Below are 19,319 nucleotides of genomic sequence, written 5' to 3'. Positions count from 1 at the left end.
AACGATGTTATATAATTAAGTCTAAAAGAACTGAGTCAATTTTCTGTTTCCTTTTATTCTGATGAGATTTTCAATGGTTAAATTGGGATGGATTGCATTGGTAACAAGTTACAATGGTGTAAGTTGAGATAGGTTAGTCGGGTTAGAATGAATCTGAGGGTTGAGTTGGACTATCTTGCATTAGGATGCAACTTATAGTGATATAAGTTGAGATAAGTTGGATTGCGCAAAATGAATTAGGAGGCGAAGTTTGGATGTTAGGATCAAATCATGCAAGTTATAGATCAGTTGATCATGCAATTATCAATAATAAAGCGGAGCCTTGATAATAAGAATTATCACGTGTGAAATTACAATCATAAATGGATTATATATAGGAGCCTTCAAAACTTTTGTTTAATTCATGCATGTTTAATTGAGTTGGTGAAATTAAATTGAAACTCAATGAAATATGATATATATTAACAAACATTCCAAACATGATCATATGGGGCTCGGGATATAATAATGAAGATTCGGTTAATTTTATCAATTAAATTAGTCCTTTGCTTCTTTTTTTTTTTTTTTTTGCGCCTTTTCTCCATCCCTTCTATAAATTTTTTAATATTTTTGAATTCGGTTAATTATTAAATATTTTATTTACAATTTATTTATACTATTTTTTGATTAAAAAATATATTTGAGTATTTAATAAATTTATTCTAAAATTTTACTATTTTCCCACGCAGCGCGCGAGCATCGTGCCAGTAATATATTGTTATAATTATTTTTTTGCTAAAGCCAGTAATATATTATTAACCCTGAGGTCGAGACACCAATTGGTCAATTACCACGGGTTTCCTGTAGCAACAAGAAGATTATTTATATTCTTCCGAGCTGCAAGGCAAGCCCCCTGCACAATAAAAATCTAAGACCCTGTATCCCGACCTTCCAAGCTCATCGTGGCCCTCGATCCCCATAAAACGGGAGCGAGTTTAGAAGAGGCGGAGACGAGATGGGGTTAGGTGGCGGAGGAGGAGAGGCGATAAGCGACGACGACGAGCGGAGGACCCTCCTCGCGCCGCCTCTATCGCACGGCGGAGATGAGGAGGCGGCGAGGGCCCGGGCCATCGGGGCGGTCCCTAAGGACAACTTCCACGTCGCGTACCTCGTGTACTTCACCCTGGGGGCCGGGTTCCTCGTCCCGTGGAACGCCTTCATCACGGCTGTCGATTACTTCGATTACCTCTATCCGGCGGTCCCCGTGGACCGAGTCTTCTCGGTGGTCTACATGCTCTCCTGCCTCCTCCTCCTCCTTCTCATCGTCGGGTGGGCCCACAAGTCGAGCGCGCCGGTGAGGATCAACGCCGGGCTGGTGCTCTTCGCGGTGGCGCTCCTCGTCGTGCCGGTGATGGACGCGGCGTATGTGAAGGGAGTGAGGGGACTTTATTCGGCTTACGATGTCACCGTCGCCGCCGTTTTGCTCTCCGGGATCGCGGACGCGCTCGTCCAGGGAGGGGTCATCGGGGCCGCCGGCGAGCTCCCCAAGCGGTACATGCAGGCTGTCGTTGCCGGCACCGCCGCTTCCGGTACCATCTCTTTCCCGATCTTCTTCTTCAACCACTAATTGCAACATTTTTTTTAGTTTAATTCACCGATAGCTAGAAAATTTTGACGAATAGAGTACGCCAATGGATCTTGACGAATAGATTGGAGAATAGAGTAGCAAAATAGGGTTACGAAGTTTCGAAGAAAGAGGGTTATAAAGTAATTATGACGGGAATCTTGTGGGAGGCACTTTACCAATTTTTAATTAATTGATTAGTTGTTTAATGGCAAGGAGGAGGAAAGATGTGAGTCCACCATACATATGATATTATGTGTATGTACAAATGCAAGAAAGTATGGAAAAGAGGCAATTCATTACCTTGCGAAAATTCCTATGTTTAAGGAGCATAGAGATATTCTGTTTGAAGAATTTGATTAAAAGAAAGAAGGCATTTGTGTAAAAAAAGAATTGGCTTACTGGGATCTATGATGATGGCATGGCTGCTCCTTGATAGCTCCTTAAGAAACATATTGCACCAATTTTTCTAGTTTCATATGAAATATACTATGACGACTTTGGCTTCTCCAAATAGTTTTCTTTGTTTTGTTTATATCTCTAAATATATAATGCAAGGTACAAAATCTAGTCAGCTACAATATTATACTGATTCTTGCTGCATAAGTAGAATGTCTCTTAAGGCATTGACCAGCCAACCATTCCTTAGTTTGTTTGGATTACTTGTATCTGCAAGTCATTTGGACTTAAACTTGGCGTGACATTGCTTTGATAATCACGAGCAGCTTATCATGACTGCCTGAAAAGAAATTTTGGTACAGCCATCATTTGATCACAATGGAGGGCTCTCCATCCATTTAGATGCTGATAACTGCAAAGCATTGTGATTGCATAATTTGGCCCTTCCTAAATACCTGTAAATTTAGCGATTGGGGCCAAATCCTTGTTGAAGCCTAAATCTCAAATCAGTGGATTGTAAGCTTCTAGATCCCTTTCCTATACCAGTATAAATAATTTGCAGAATGAAGCTTGTCATTCTGCCACTGAATTTCTTTGTCACTCCAGCTCTAAAAGATCTGACCTGCCAGCCCTTACTAGTTTGGCTTGATTATTGCTGATGATCTAATTGTCTTCAGAATATGGTCTACTTTCCCATCACAGTTGATCTTTAAAGCATGGCAATCCAGGAGCATTCAGTATAAGGGAATCAAAAGAGCTGGCAATCCCCTAATGAGTCGATTTAATAACTAGTTAATATCAAATGAGCTAGAAGCCCTCTGATTCATGTGACAGTTTACTAGTTCAGAGCATACTTTTAGTTAAATAATCATATACGTCGATTTTGTGTTTTTTCCTTTAACAGCTGTCTGTTATAACCCTAAACATGTCATGATTTCTACCTAGTTTCACTCGCATAGACCATATTTCTTTAAAGGGAAGAAATTCTGGGAGGGGATCTTGTAATTTATTTTTATTAGCTTCTTTTTTCTTTCAAGCTTTTAGTTCATACTTCATACATTCTGAGAGAATAATAAGCTGAACTTATTAAGATTCGACTTGGTATTATTAATGAGAGCTGGTTCACTTGGTAAAATCATCGAGTGTTGGACACTAGTGACCTAGGTTCAGTCTTGCCCTCACCCTGATTTGGCAGCCTTCCTCCCATCCTATTCTCAACCAATTGGTGTGTTAATGGTGATGTTTATGGCATTAAGTTTTCGTAAAGAGAGATGTTAAGAAAATTATTATGCGGAGTGGAACATAAAGATAGATTCTGAAGCCATATATCAAGGAATGTAGCCTTTATATGGTTAAATGTCCAAGATATTCCTTCTTTATGGAAGTTGGGTGGGTTGTAATTTCGTGCTTCATTCATTTTAGATTGTCAAAATACATGCTCTTTGGATGTTTTTGAGATTGTAGTTTTACTCTTCCTGGGCACTTCAAGATGAAGCAACCGACAAATTTTAAATTTGTAATTATGTGGTGTACCAAGGTCTTTTAGGAGGTTCATTAAGATGGTAACCAGAAAATTAAGATGTAAGATGAAGAACACTCAGGCTTTCAGTTTAAAGAGTAATGCTGAAGATTAAATTTTACAAATAGGGAAATTTGTTATCTTAGCTACAACAAGGGACTTGATATTGGCAAATATTGTTTGGAATATAAAAGAAAAGATTTTTATTAAACAAAGAGTTGAGGAAGTAATTGATTATTACAAAGCTTTGTGTGGATATGAAGAGAGATATTTGATGGAAAACTTAGGAATATTTAGTCTATATATTATACCATGATAATCGATGCCTAAAAATCATTAGTTACTTGAATAGGCTTATCGATGGAATTTGGATTTTGTATGGTTCGCTTTTGCAAACCTTGCACTCAACTAAAACTGGTGAGGTGATCTTTAGTGAGATCATGTTTTTTTGTGTATATCAATGACCTTTAGAGGCATTATAGCTTTATGTGTATATTGGTGACCTGAAGGTTTTCTTGAAGTGTGAAGAATTGGAGAGAAAATTATTCTCCTTCTTATTCAAATCTGCTGCACAGTTTTTGAATTTATACACTTAGGGAGACTAACTAAAATAGAAAACTATCCCAACTTAAATCCCCACAATTAAGGGATTGATCGCCACAATCAAGGGATTGTCATAACTACAAAAATCCCCTAAATAAAGCATAACAATTTACACCATAAATACAATGATTCCATGATTTCCGATTATTACACACACACAGTTTCCTTATTAAGAAGAAATCGTATTTTCCCACACTCCTCAAGCTGGTGAATGGATGTTATCCATTCCAAGCTTGCTAATCATCTTTTGAAATATCACACCAGTTAGTCCCTTGGTCAGCACATCCGCAAGTTGTCCTTCAGTAGAAACGAAAGGAGTACAAATCAGACCACTGTCTAGCTTTTCCTTTATGAAGTGTCTGTCAACTTCCACTTGTTTGGTGCGGTCATGTTGTACAGGATTGTGTGCTATGTTGATGGCTGATTTGTTGTCGCAGTAGAGTCTCATTGGTGTCTCCCATTCTATCTTTAAATCTTCTAGAATGATCTTGAGCCACAATAGTTCGCAAATCCCTAGAGCCATTGCTCTAAGTTCTGCCTCTGCACTAGACCTTGCTACAACACTCTGTTTCTTACTTCTCCAGGTTACAAGGTTGCCACCAAGAAAGGTGCAATAACCTGATGTTGATCTTCGGTCAACTGGGGACCCTGTATAGTCAGCATCTGTATAGGCTTCAAGAGTCAATTTTTTTCCTTTCTTGAACAGAATTTCTTTTCTTGGAGCTCCCTTGAGGTACTGCAAGATCCTGTTTACGGCTTGAAGATGCACCTCCTTGGGGTTATGCATAAATTGACTTACAACACTAACTGCATAGGCAATGTCTGGTCTGGTATGTGACAAGTAGATTAGTCTTCCTACCAGTCTTTGATAAGCACTTTTCTGAACTGTGGCATCCTCAGAAGCTTCTCCGAGTCTATGATTGAATTCTATAGGAGTCTCAACAGGTTTGCACCCCAACTTTCCCGTTTCCTTCAGCAAATCCATCACATATTTTTGCTGTGAAATAAAGATTCCATGCCGTGAGTGAGCAACTTCAATACCAAGAAAGTATTTCAGCCTACCAAGTTCTTTTATTTCAATCTCTTTGATCAAACACCTCCTTAAGGCTTCTCTTCCTTCCATATCATTTCCAGTGACTACAATATCATCCACATATACCAACAAGGCAGTTACCCCTCCTGACACCGAGTGCTTAACAAACAGAGTATGGTCTCCTTGGCTTTGTTTATATCCCATTGCTGTCATAACTTTAGCGAATCGTCCAAACCTAGCCCGAGGTGACTGTTTTAGACCATATAGGGCCTTCTTTAGTCTGCACACCTTCTTTCCTTCTAGATCTGAACCAAAGCCAGGAGGAATTTTCATGTAAATTTCTTCATCAAGATCGCCATGTAGGAAGGCATTCTTGACATCAAATTGCTGCAAACTCCACCCAAGATTAGCAACCAAAGATATCAGTATTCTCACAATGTTCATTTTTGCAACTGGGGCAAAGGTTTCTAGATAATCAACTCCATAAGTTTGAGTATATCCCTTGGCTACCAACCTAGCCTTATATCTGTCAAGAGACCCATCTGCCTTATATTTAACAGTGAACACCCATTTACACCCTACTGGACTTTTTCCCTTGGGTGGTTCCACTAATTTCCAAGTTATATTTTTCTCAAGAGCTTCCATTTCAACCCTCATAGCATCTCTCCATTCCTTATGTCCTAAGGCCTCAAGCACTGTTTTGGGAATGGTTATGGTGTTCAGATGTGTAAGAAAGGTTTTGTGACTATGTGATAGTTTCTCATATGACACAAAATTGGACAATGGGTATAGTGGATATTGGGTGCATTTTTTTGTGCCTTTCCGAATAGCAATGGGAAGACTATTGTCACTAGCATCATGAGAGTTAGAAATAGTTTCTTGAGGAAGTGTAAATAGAGTAGTTACCTCATTACCAGGGGCTGGTTCAGAATCTTGGATTTGCATAGGTTGAATAATGGGTACCTTCTTCCTTGAATAAATCAGCAGTGGGCGAGTAGAACTTTGAACCTGATTATCCTTTGCCAAAGTTTGTGATTTAGGAGTACAAGGTGGCTCGAGTTCAATAGAAACAGGGATGGAGACGGAGTTTGTAGAATTTTGAGGGACCGGAGAAGGAATAGGAGAAGAAGAGTGAGAATTAAGTTCCAGTAAAGATAGGTCCTTGTCCTTATCTTCCATAAATGTTGTCTCCCCCTGAAGATAAGGCTGTGTAAAATAACTTTCTCTTTCAACAAATGTTACATCTGCTGACACATAGAATTTGCGAGTTGGAGGATGATAACACTTGTATCCTTTTTGAGTAGATGAGTATCCTACAAAAACACACTTAAGTGCCCGTGGATCTAACTTTCCCCCGTTATGAGAGTGGATATGGACAAAGGACACACAACCAAAGATTTTTGGAACAAGATTATTTGTAGTGTTAAAGTTGGAAAAATGTTTGGACAGAACTTGCATGGGACTTTTGAAACCAAGGACTCGAGAGGGCAACCTATTTATGAGATGAGCAGCAGTTAGAACACCTTCCCCCCAATAATTTTTTGGAATGTGTTTCTGAAATAGGAAGGCTCGGGTAGTGGCTAACAAGTGGCCATTTTTTCTTTCCGCCACCCCATTTTGTTGGGAGGTGTTAACACAGGATGACTCATGGATTATTCCCTCTTTCTGGAAAAATGGTGATAAAACTTGATTGAAGAAATCCTTAGCATTGTCAGATCTGAATTTTTTGATTCCAACCCCAAATTGATTTTTTACCATACTGTGGAAAGTAGGAAATACTAAACTCACATCAGACTTATTCTTTAGAAGAAAAATCCATGACACACGGGTACAATCATCAATGAATGAAACAAACCAACGAGCCTCAGATATATTAGGAACAGTAGAAGGCCCCCAGATATCGCTATGGATGAGTGAAAAAGGAACAGATGTTATTTTATTGCTTATAGGAAAAGAAGCACGTTTGTGCTTTGCAAGTTCACAAATATCACAATGAAGAAATTTTTCATCAATTCCTTTAAATAACAATGGAACATACCTTTAAGAATGCCAAATGAAGGATGCCCTAGATGAAGATGATAATGCCAAATCTTGTCTTTATTTGAAAAAGAAAACTCAGAAAGCAATGACAAAGATAAATTATTCTTAGGTCTATTTTGCCCACTTGATTCTTCAAGATAGTAAAGTCCATCTTTCTCCCTAGCACGTCCAATCATCTTCCCAGTTCCCTGGTCCTGAAATACACAATGTGAGGGAAAGAAAGTAATGCTACAATTCAAATCTTTTGTGAGCTTATGTATGGACAAGAGGTTAGTGGACAGTTTGGGAACATGAAGAACACCATCAAGTTTCATAGTCTAGTTTATTAAAACACTTCCTCGGCCAGCAACTGTTATTAATGTACCATCGGCTGTGGCTATTTTCTTATTGCTAGGACATGGACTGTAAGAGATGAATTTGTGTGATGAATGAGTCATATGGTCTGTGGCCCCTGAATCAATGACCCAGGAACCCGAAAAAGAGGTTATGCTTGAGACACTAAGGACATAAGGGGAAGGATCCTTACCTGAGAGTGCTACGGAACAAGCACCTGTAGTAGTAGGCTTTTCCAAGGACCCCAACAAATTCCTCAGCTTCTCCATCTCACTTTTATTGAATTCTCCTTGCTCTTGTGGCATGTCCTCCTTTTCGGGCTGTGTGTAAGTCATATGAGCCTGTCCCCTTTGCTGTTCATTCTTCATGGTCCAATTTTTGTTGGGCAATTGCGGCTTTCCATGAAGCTTCCAGCAGCGCTCTCTCGTGTGGCGAGGCTTTTTACAGTATGTACACCATAAGGCATCCTTGCTTGTGGTTTTAGATAGGGTTGGTCCCTCATTCATGCTCATAATCGGTTGGTTAGGGGTGGGATTTTTAAAACCTGCCCCTTTTGAGACCATAGCTGATGCCTCAACAGCCTGAGATTCCACCATTACTCCTCTCCGTCCTTCTTCTGCTCGGATTATCGCAATAGTCTCATTTAATGAGGGTAAATCATCCTTTCCAAGAACTTGTACTCTGACCGGATCAAACTCCATATTTAGACCTGCAAGAAAATCATAAATCCTGTCTTTCTCTACGAGTCTTTTCACCATGGCTGCATCATCACTGCATTTCAGTTTAATGCATTGATAATGATCCATTTCTTGCCACAGATTCGTCAAGAGGTTGGCATATTCTGTGACAGTACGTTCTCCCTGCTTGGTGGCTGAAATCTTGATCTTGATCTCATAAATCTGAGCAGCATCACGAACCTTAGAATAAGTCTGTCCAACAGTATCCCATATCTCCTTCGCTGTGGTTAGGAACATACATGTGTCACTGATCTTCGGGAGTATTGAGTTCTATAGCCAGGACATCACCATAGAGTCTGCCTCATCCCAAGCATCAAATCTGGGATCACTTGCTTTAGGTCCCGTACCAAGCAAGTGACTCAATTTGCCTTTCCCTTTCAAGAACGTTCGGACTACCTGCGACCATTTCAGGTAATTCTTTCCATCCAATTTATATGCCACCTGCAGGTTCTAAAGATGGAGCAGAATTTGCTTCAACATTCTGCATCTTAGAGGTGTTGGTGTTGTCTGTGATTTCTGCCATGGCTGTTGGAGATTAGAGATGATAAGAAGATCAAGAAAAAGATGTATTTAGATCAAGAATAACAATGGCCGAAGAGAGGAAAAGAGGAAAATAGAAAGAAAAACAGCAATTAAGGCTGTAAATGGGTAATTCCCAAAGAGCTCAAGGCTCTGATACCATGTGAAGAATTGAAGAGAAAATTATTCTCCTTCTTATTCAAATCTGCTGCACAGTTTTTGAATTTATACACTTAGGGAGACTAACTAAAATAGAAAACTATCCCAACTTAAATCCCCACAATTAAGGGATTGATCGCCACAATCAAGGGATTGTCATAACTACAAAAATCCCCTAAATAAAGCATAACAATTTACACCATAAATATAATGATTCCCTGATTTCCTATTATTACACACACACAGTTTCCTTATTAAGAAGAAATCGTGTTTTCCCACATGAAGGATTTTAATATCGAGTGAATTCATGAGGAAAATTGCAAATACAGAAAAAACCATGAAACCTAATTAACTTATTTTCGCTTTTCAACAAGAATCTCTCAAGAGGTTGGTGAAAGGGGTGGAGAGTTGCTAGTGGTAACTCTTTAATAAGGTTCTCATGCAATTGGGAGCTTGAAGATTTAAGCAGTTGAACCATGTTTATTTTTTTTTTTTTTTTAAAACAAGGAATTTTTTCCTAAAAGGACTCAAATTAGGCTATTGTTAGGTATCCAGCTAGTCCTTATGTGGGACGATAGGCAAACATATAAGAACTCCAAAAAATAAGCTGCTCTCATGTTAGTGAAGGTATAAAATACTTTACTTTCTACTGCAATTTTCAGGGGGTAGCTTTACATTATAAACTTAATTCTTTATCACTTAAGGCTAACCAGGTCTATTTTTGGGAAAGACTCGAAGAAAGTACTTAGAGCTTATGTTTTAGGGGAAAAACTTGCAGGAATTGTAGCAGGTGAGCGTACTTTTTAGAAATCCTTAAAGATGTTTGTACTATATATGCTGGAGGGTACATATATATAGAAAGAGAGAGACAGAGAGAGAGAGAGAGAGAGCCAAACTTGGCTACATTCGAGTCTCTACTTAGATCTGGTTTGGTTTATATTGGATGATGAGGATCCCATATAGATAATCTGAGCGTTGGATGTAATCTACTATCTTTAAATTGTTTACACATAAAAAATCATGTGATTTGGAAACCCTTGCCCTATGCATCAAGTAGTCAAAAAAAAAAGTATTGTTTTGTGTTATTTAAATTATTTAATTTTTGACCACTTGATGCATAGGCTGTGGGTCGCCAAATCATATGATTTTAGGTGTGTAGGCAGTTTAGGAGTAGTAGATTACATTTAATGACTTGGATCATTAATGTGGGACCACCATTATCCAATGTAGATCTAATCGGTTTTGAGTGCCCATCGAGTGTAACCAAATCTAGCTAATGTATACACACACGCATACATACACACATATACACATACTGCGAACTGTTAAAAAATCTTCATACTTCACTGATAGAATGACGCCGCTTGCATTTCCTGTTATATTCCACCCAGTTTCTTCCATGCCCTGTAAACATATTTCTGTTCCATCAAAGAAACCCAAATTATTAATTCTTAATGGAGCTTTGAGGTTTTAAATCTAACCTATGTGTCTCTCACCCAACCATCTACTGGCAAGTTAGTCAACACTTTTTACCTATTACATTTGCTGAAGAGTAATACCAAACTCTCCTAAAAATTTTCTTGACTACACTAACAGAATGACACTTCAGACCTCTCCTTCTATAGTCCTCCTATAGGATTTTATGCCTTGGAAAAATATGCAATTAAGAGGCAGTTCCTTTGTATCTGTTTCATCAAAAAAAAGCCCCCGAGGGAACTTCAAGGTTCTAAGACAACCTGTGTAACCCTATCCAACCTTGCATTTACAAGCCAGCATGGTTCTTGCTCAGTATCCTTGCTCTTAGTTTAGAACCATTAAGGACAAGTTTTATTGAGTAAGTAGGGACACTGGAACACAATAAGGATAAACTTTTCCAAGAATTGAGAGAAGATCAATAGTGCTGATGGTCACTCCATTAGAACTGTACTTCATTTTATCAGCCCACAAATTATGAACCCAAGATAAAGTGCTATTTCTGCCAAAAAATCATAATTTCAATGGTGCATTGAGCAGTCAACAGATTATTTATCTTTCATGACTTTATTAGCAAGTAGATTTATCCTAAAGTAAGAGCATTCTCGAAAGCATACGCCTCAGGTTGATTCAATGATTTGCTTCCGAGATTCTGAATAAGAAAAATCACCTCATTATCATCTCTACTTACTCCCCTGTACCTTCACAGAAAATTCTGACTTGGGTTAGTGTTGAAACACCTCAAAGATATTCTAGAGCTTCCTCTTTTGAACAAAACATTAATACACTCATTAGCATCACACAACGTGCTACTACAATTAGTAAAAGGGACAATTCTCTTCTTTATCTCGCAAGTTCAATAAACTCGATGTCTGATTGGAACTTATCACAAGTCAACCTCTGTAACACCCATGAAATGCTCCTTTGTTCACAATTCAGCTTCACCCCACCATTCTTCGTATGCTTATGACATGCTTTATGCCATAAACTTTCAACTTCTTGAGACACTTGGATATACATAAAAATATCTAATGTTCCCTCTAGTTTTATTAAAACTTCCATGCTTCCATGCTTAATGTAGAATCACATGTCTAGTTCTCATGTGCCTACACAAGCAGTTCTACAGAATGCCAATTTGCAGATTTTCTCTCTTTAGGGCCTATTGGATGATTGGGCTGAAATCCTATTGAATTTGTGGATTGGGCCAATCAGCAAAATCATAAGATTATAAGCTGGGCTAGGCCTATATTTATAAGTAACCAGGAATAACTTTGGAGTGGGCCGGCCCTAAGCTTATAGGGAATGTTATAAGCTTTCGTTAAAGAATTAGATATGGTTCACCTTTCAAAGAATATAGAATATTTTATAAATAATAAAACTATAAATTCTCCAAGGCTTAAAGTATTGGTGAGGTTTTTTTTTCCTCCCTATTGGATTCGGGCTGGCCCACTCCAAATCTATTCCTGAGTACTTATGAATATAGGCCTAGCTCAGCCTGTAATCCTATGATTTTGCTAGTTGTACTGGCCCAATCCATGAATCCAATAGGATTTTCAGTCCAATCATCCAAACAGGCCTTTAATATCTTTTATTTCCAAATGATGGAGTATTTAAATTCATCTGAAAGAAATGATCCATATATAGATGAAAAAAGGAATATAAAGAGATGGGCTCTCACAGTTTATGAAGAAAGAGAAAAATGACAAGGAGCAAGAAAAGAAGAACAGTAGCAAATTTTACAAAAAAAGAAAGGAATACCTACCACTTCAAGTGGTGAAGTCAAACTCTAAACCTTAGTTATTTGAGGTTGAGTGAGTGTTAGAGTAAATTTGGAGTGTGAAAGTGAATCTCTCGAAAAGGGATTATAATATGAAGAGCTTGAGAAGCAGGTGAGGGATCATGTTATTCGGAAGTTTCCAAAGCAAGTGTAGCACCCCAAATAAAAGTCTCGTGCCACTATATTTTAAAGTTCTAAACAAACAACCTGATTTAATTACAGATAAAAGTTTACATAAACTGTTAACCATATCAAGTGTCCATTATCAGTTTGATGCTATAGGCAACATAAGCCATATTTCTAGAGATGCATGTTTGAAGGAAAATGAATTTTTGAAGTAACTTTAAATATAGAAAAAAACTCGTATTACAAATCTAACTTGAAATTATTAAACTAAGCCATTTAAAATCTGTGCCTTGACCCTGCACATTATGCTTGCATTATTGGTTTTGATTCACATCCTGTATTCACCAAATCTTGAAGCATTGTGATTTAACCTAGATCGGACTAACTGGTTGGACCAAGATCCGGTTTTGTAATTGAACCGTAATTGCATCCGGTTCCATGAAAGCTGGACTCCTGACCTTTGCATACAAAAAAAATCTTTGAACTACCAAAACAACAATTGAAGTATATGATTTGTTGGCTTACATAGTTTAAATGGAGTTAAGCATGTTGAGGTATTTTAACAACCAATTCTTTTCATCAATAAATAAATAAATAAATATACTTCATTTTTTTTGGATATGTTCAAAAATTTACTATTTAAAATACTAAAAAATTCTACATGTTTTCCTCTGTTATATATAATATTTCTTACATTTTTAAGATACACGACCTGTGACTATTCTATTTACGAGATAATTAAAGAGTATTTAGAATGTAGATTCATGTGATTTTAGCAGCAGTATTTTAAAATGGAAAATTTTTTTCGCAATAGTTATGCATATATTTCTTATATTCTATCTATCTTTTGATTTCTATTTTTAATACTTTTAAATTGAAACCTGGTTTGAATAATTGACCCGGTTATTATCCCAGCCCCTTAAGACTGCTTTGTAAAGCGTTATCATCTCAACTATTGACCGATGGTTTTCAATCTTTTTGAAATTTGACCACTCATCATGCTATGCCTATCTGTTGCAAAAACTTATTTAGAGAATTTTGTCTGCTTAATGCACTTTGTAGAATTCCTAAAGAGATTTTTAAACACTAAATTCTAAATATTTTTACCATGGGAATGTCTTGCTTGTAGTAGAGTCTTTTAGATATTTTGGCCTTATTTAAACCTCTCATCTTAGTCCCTAAACCAAGCTATAACAATACTTGCTTGCCTGTTCTTAAAATTATGACTTCTTCTACTGGCAGGATAGTCAAGAAATTACCTTATTCAATCCATGGTTTCAATAAAGCCAATATTGAATTGGAATGGAACCCCTTTGAAATTGTTATGTCCTATAATAATGGTAATAATAGCCATTAATCGACCAAATTAACCTAGAAAATAGATGTATAATGGCTATTATTGGCCATTCTCAAGAGGAAGTAATAGACAGTTACATGAAAGTAATGGCGTTGTTTGTCGATGTCAGTGCTCACCAAGATTTGTTGCACTGATCTATACGGTACTGACCCATATAGTACCAATAAGGTATTGGTATGGTATCGAGTATCGAGATTCAGTATATGGGTTGAATTGGTCCATACTGGTTCAAACTGAGTAAAACTACCCTGTACCGGCCTGTACTACCCAAAACAAGGGTGTGTACTGTGCAATACCTGATATCGAGATTGTAGACCTTGCTGCCGACAAATCAAAAAACATATATTTTCTTAGTTAGTGCGAATATTTGAATTTAAAAGTATTCTATCATTGAAATTTACAGTAAAAATATCTCATAACAACTTTTTTTCTATTTGTAATAATCACCTTTATTGAAGAATAACTGCTAAATAGCAATTGTTATTTAAATCTCATTATGATATACAAGATGTAGCAGAAAGCCTTCGAATCTGTTATTGCAGCTACTATAATGCTGTAACTTATAGGGGCAACAATTTAAAACCTTGATTCAGTGTTCTAGACACAAACATGCAACTTACAAGTCACATGATTTTGGCCTTCATATGCATCTTTGGATTCTAAATCATACTATTACACTGCTAACACTTTGCAAGAACAACCCAAATGAAAAACCTATTTTCCTTACCAAACCTCCTTTGCCACTTATTTATGGAAGATATCAATGCTTCTAAGTATTCAATCCACAACTCTTTCTATGGAAACAATATCCTCGTTGACTTTAGCAGCTTTTATCATCTTCATCAGTCTAAAGCCTATTTAGCTATATAAAAACTGGGAGAAAAAAATCATTTAGGTTGCAGAAATAGTAGTTGCAATCAACATTGTCCTATTACCATTGTTAGAAAAACAATTTTTTTTGACATGGATTGTCGAACCTTACTCTTTTCTTTCTTTAGTCTTAAAAGACAAAATGAAAGACCCAAATGCCAAATTAGCCAATTTTTCAACTTTTTGTACTCAACCTGACTAAGATAACTCAACAGGCATTTCAGTCTATTCAGTGCATGCACTATACAGTTATATATCATAAAATTGGTTTATAGGCTAATGGCCTTTTCAGACGCTGGATCATGTTATCTGGTGATAATAACCCTGCTCTTCAAGAGTTTACAATGAAGGTAGTATGAGGCAAGAGAAGTTAACAAGATCATGTGTGGCCGAGATGTTGGAACCCAGTAATCATGTATAACTGATATGATCAGAAACATGATTCTTCTTATCCCTGAAATTAGGGATAATAGAATTTGTGACCAGTCTATCCTTAAACCTCTTCAATGGCGTCCTTTCTTTCTTCGGTTTCTTTGACAACAGACGATCTTATCAGCGGATAAGATCATCTAGCATCTAAACAGACCTTAATTGTTCTGTCTCCTGCATATTTCCTTTTAGATTTAAGTAATAAATATGAGAAGGCTACACTTTCATGCCCTTTGGTTATAGTTTCTTCACTAGGGGCTATTACTTTGGAAAATATTATCTCCAAATCCAGGTAATGGAGACCCTAAAGAAGATTATCTGATCCATATCAAAATAGGAGGGCAAGAATTTTTTATTATGCTACAGGAAACTCATCAGGTCAATGAACAGTTAAGAGGCCGGGCAAATCTTTTGCACACGGATACTTGTAACAATAAAGACTCTTTTGCTTTCGATAACTACTTATTGACTAGGTAGTTCAAGCTGAATGTCACTGAAAATGAGCTATGGATCTAAAGACTGTACGCAACAAATTCAATTTGATAACTACTTATTGACTAGGTAGTTCAAGTTGAATGTCACTGAAAATGAGCTATGGATCTAAAGACTGTACGCAACAAATTCAATTTGTTACTTAAGAATTCAAGGCATTGTAATTCAACTTAATCATGTTCTGAAGTTTCTCTTAGGAGACACAGATATTTCAAACTGCACTCATATCCCAATCTGGTGTGTATTAGATACTAATACTTGTCAGATATGGCTAGGATATGTGTTGGTTACATTTTTAATGGAAAAAAACAAGATGTGTATTAGATACTTCATTTTTTTTTGTTTACAAAAATATAGAAAAGATGGCAGATACTTCCTTGACACACACAAGTTACTTTCTGAACATCTCCAAGGATGAGCAAGGTTCGCTATACTAGTAGTACCACCTTGTACTGGTCGAAATGAGACTTGGGACGGGGGTTGTATCAAGTCTCGGTACACCGAATCGACCACCACACTAAGCATGCTGACATTGTACCACCATGGTACTTGTACAGGGCTTGGTACCAAGATGGAAAACCTTAATGAGGGCTTTCTTTTTCTTAACGGAAGTTGACCTTTAGTGATGGACATGATTGATTATAGATTTTAGAGCCAGTGATGTTGATGTTATTCTGTGAAGCATGGACCCTTTTCTATGGATTTGAATGCTGGATTGATTGCCATATATTACTGTATTCCAGTCATATCTTTTTCCAAGATTTATATTGGTGTATGCATATTCTGCTGTATCCATATGTTTTCTACTTCATAGTCTCATTGTTTATGCTGTCCCTTATCAATCCATAGTTAGCTTCCTTTTTTTGATATCAATTCCCTAGTTAGCTTTTGAGACTTATAGACATTGCTAATTTAACTTTGTTGTTTACGCCTGCACCAGTGCCCCCTAGGACCGGAAAATTTTAATTTTTCAAAGATTTAGCATTTAAGTTTCTTTCTTGCTCACAGTATTTGCTTACATCTTACCAAGAGTGGCAAGATTTGAGGTTATAAATCTTTATTGCAGGAGTACTTGTTTCAGCCATGAGAATACTTACCAAAGCCATCTATCCTCAAGATGCTGATGGTTTAAGAAAAAGTGCAAACCTCTACTTTATTGTCAGTATTGTGGTGATGGTCATCTGTCTTGTTTGCTACAATGTGGCAGACAGGCTTCCTGTTGTCCAGTATTATAAAGACGTTAAACTGCAAGCTCAAAAAGAAGAGAATAGTGAGAAAGGTTCCATGAGTGGATCTGCTTGGAGGTCAAGCTTGTGGGATATTGTAGGAAGAGTCAAAAGTTTTGGGTTTGGAATCTTTCTTATCTATGTTGTTACTCTGTCCATATTTCCGGGATATATCACAGAGGACGTGCACTCTAAGGTTCTTAAGGACTGGTACCCAATTGTGCTTATTGCTGGATACAATGTGTTTGATTTGGTTGGGAAGTCTTTGACTGCATTCTATCTCCTTGAGAATGCAAGTATTGCACTTGCTGCCTGTGTTGCAAGGCTGCTGTTTTATCCTCTGTTCCTGGGTTGCCTCCATGGTCCTGAATTCTTCCGAACAGAAATTCCAGTCACGGTATTGACATGCCTTCTGGGGTTAACAAATGGTTATTTCACTTCCGTTCTGATGATTCTTGCGCCAAAAACTGTGCCAATTCAGCATGCTGAGACTGCAGGGATTGTAATTGTTTTGTTCCTAGTGATTGGCTTAGCAGTTGGTTCGATTGTAGCCTGGTTTTGGGTCATTTAGCTAAATTGTGCCATAATTTCCAAATGCCTCAACTCAAGGCTTGCTTTATCTATGCATCTATTATATTTGATGTAAGGCGCATCTTGAGTCTGGTACAGTGATGCTCTAGTGATGCTTCAGAATATAAAATTGTATGGTGATAGTTGATAAACTGTGATGTCTGTGCTAGTCCATTCGACTCTTCAATGTATGGATGTTCCATTCTGTATATACAACCTTCCCGTTCTCTTATTTTATTTGTCAAGGGAAGCACTAAGCAGGCATATTAAGTGTTTGAGCCATGGATGCAACGATCTGCTATTACATATCATTTCTATTGTTTTTGGTTCCTTTCCTGTTCTACATGAATCAACAAATATGGAAATGGCTGTCTTTTTCTTCACCTGTAACTTGCTGAAATGGAAAGCCTGCCATGGGGCATAGCAGTTTTCCTGTTCAGTTCTTGGGAAGAAAATCGGTAAATAAGCCAAACATTGTTTTCTTTCTTATTTTATGGGTTTGGATTTTCATGCAGCAAAAATTTTACTGTTCGGTTGTAGTTAAAATTTTCACAAGCTGTAAAATTTTCAGGTGATATGAGGTTACATACTTCACGTTTTCTTTTCTTTTTTTCTTTTCTTTTAATCCCTGGGGACACTGGATTTGGTCAAAATGAAAAGCAGGTCGGCTTTTGAATCTAAATTTAGCTACGGAAGGATGTTGATGAGTGATCTTGTGCTTGCATTTTCCCAAATGGCCATCTTTTCTACATATTGTTCTTCTTTTCTCTTTCTTTTTCTTTTTCCTGGAGAAGTTCTCACAGAAAATTCCTTGCTTCATGAACATGGTGTTTTGAGTCAAAGTACTGGATAATCTTTCATGGCTGATAGAACTACAGAGATGCTGGTCCAGTATCCAACTTCCTCCAGCTTTATATGTTGTTGAGATTTCGCAATCCGAGTAAAACTTATGAAATGAATACAGCATATGTTGAATCTCTGAACACAGGCATTCCTGGACCATAAAAGTGCTGTAAATAAACTAAGTTTCTTACAAACAGCTCAAGTTGAGTCGTGTCATATAGTCAGACCAAGCACAAATCAAGAAGATACAGAATACTATTGAGTTGTAGATTTGGGGGGAAAAAAAAAAACTGCGACACAACTTCACTGGCCTTCATCTTCAGATACAGTCAACTCTAAACCCCTTCGGAACAGTCAACTTGCTGGCAAGGATAACCATCTACAGAATTGCTGGTAGAAACACTTCTCAATCCTGAAAAATAACAAGAAGGCAAATCAGATGTTAGAACCAACTCACCTAGAAAGAGCAAGAGCAATTGGTACCTGGCTAGACAGAAATGCCCATATTTCTAAGGAGAGGAGGACACCTCCGAGGGCAGTGGGGAATAGAGCCATTCGTCATGTGATCGAGATTATCGCCACGACCCAGTTACCTTCACTGAGGTGGGTTAGGGACACCTGGGGCTTTCACACCGCTTCTACAGCACCCCGAGTGACTATTGTTTCTTGGGAACCTCTACCCCCTGGCCACCTTAAGGTGAACTTTGACGGTAGTGTCTTGGCAAGCGGAGGGACTGAATTTGTGATCCGAGACCATAGGTCTAGGCTGGTTGTGGTAGGCGAGTGGCGCACTTGTGACATAACTGCTATTGGAGCCGAGCTCAGGGCAGCATGTGAGAGGATCACCTATGCGATGAGTGTTCTAAAAACTGACTGCACTATTTGAGAGGAAGACTCTGCTACGGTGATTGAGTGGATTCGTCAGGTGGAGCAACAGGGCAATGGCCATCCATTACTCAGGGATATCCAACGATTTGTGTCCGGATGTCACTATATCCAGGTTTCTCATATTTATCGAGAGGCGAACAGGGCTGCTAACTGGGTCGCCTCCTTTGCTGTTCGTCACTCAGAAGAGATCTTGTAGACAAGGTCCAACTCTTCCCCTTCACCCCTGTGTCATCTTATTTCACTTGACTCTGCCAGTAGTGCTCATGCTAGACTGATGTGAGCTACCGATGTACTAAAAAAAAAAGTTTTCGAAATAAATAACA

General features: G+C 37.8%; 2 protein-coding genes across 2 annotated transcripts; one reads left to right on the top strand and one right to left on the bottom strand.

Annotated features, from left to right (window-relative positions):
* The first annotated feature begins 849 nt into the window (after nucleotides 1–849).
* On the top strand, nucleotides 850–17,497 carry ENT1 (equilibrative nucleotide transporter 1). Its single transcript, XM_008806952.6, has 2 exons — nucleotides 850–1,568; nucleotides 16,536–17,497. Exons 1-2 carry the CDS (start codon nucleotides 995–997, stop codon nucleotides 17,264–17,266), a joined length of 1,305 nt encoding a protein of 434 aa, XP_008805174.3. The 5' UTR covers nucleotides 850–994; the 3' UTR covers nucleotides 17,267–17,497.
* Nucleotides 7,365–8,689, bottom strand: LOC148699704 (uncharacterized). The gene has a single exon (XM_088712309.2). The coding sequence runs from the start codon at nucleotides 8,502–8,504 to the stop codon at nucleotides 7,515–7,517; it is 990 nt and encodes a 329-aa protein (XP_088568435.2). The 5' UTR covers nucleotides 8,505–8,689; the 3' UTR covers nucleotides 7,365–7,514.
* Nucleotides 17,498–19,319: the final 1,822 nt, after the last annotated feature.

This window comes from Phoenix dactylifera, chromosome 16 (genome assembly GCF_051530095.1).
Source record: "Phoenix dactylifera cultivar Ajwa chromosome 16, Ajwa_hap1_PhDact_Kaust_v1.1, whole genome shotgun sequence".
Classification (NCBI taxonomy): Eukaryota; Viridiplantae; Streptophyta; class Magnoliopsida; order Arecales; family Arecaceae; genus Phoenix; species Phoenix dactylifera.
Note: the sequence above shows the minus strand (reverse complement) of the source record. Positions and strands in the feature narration are given on the sequence as shown.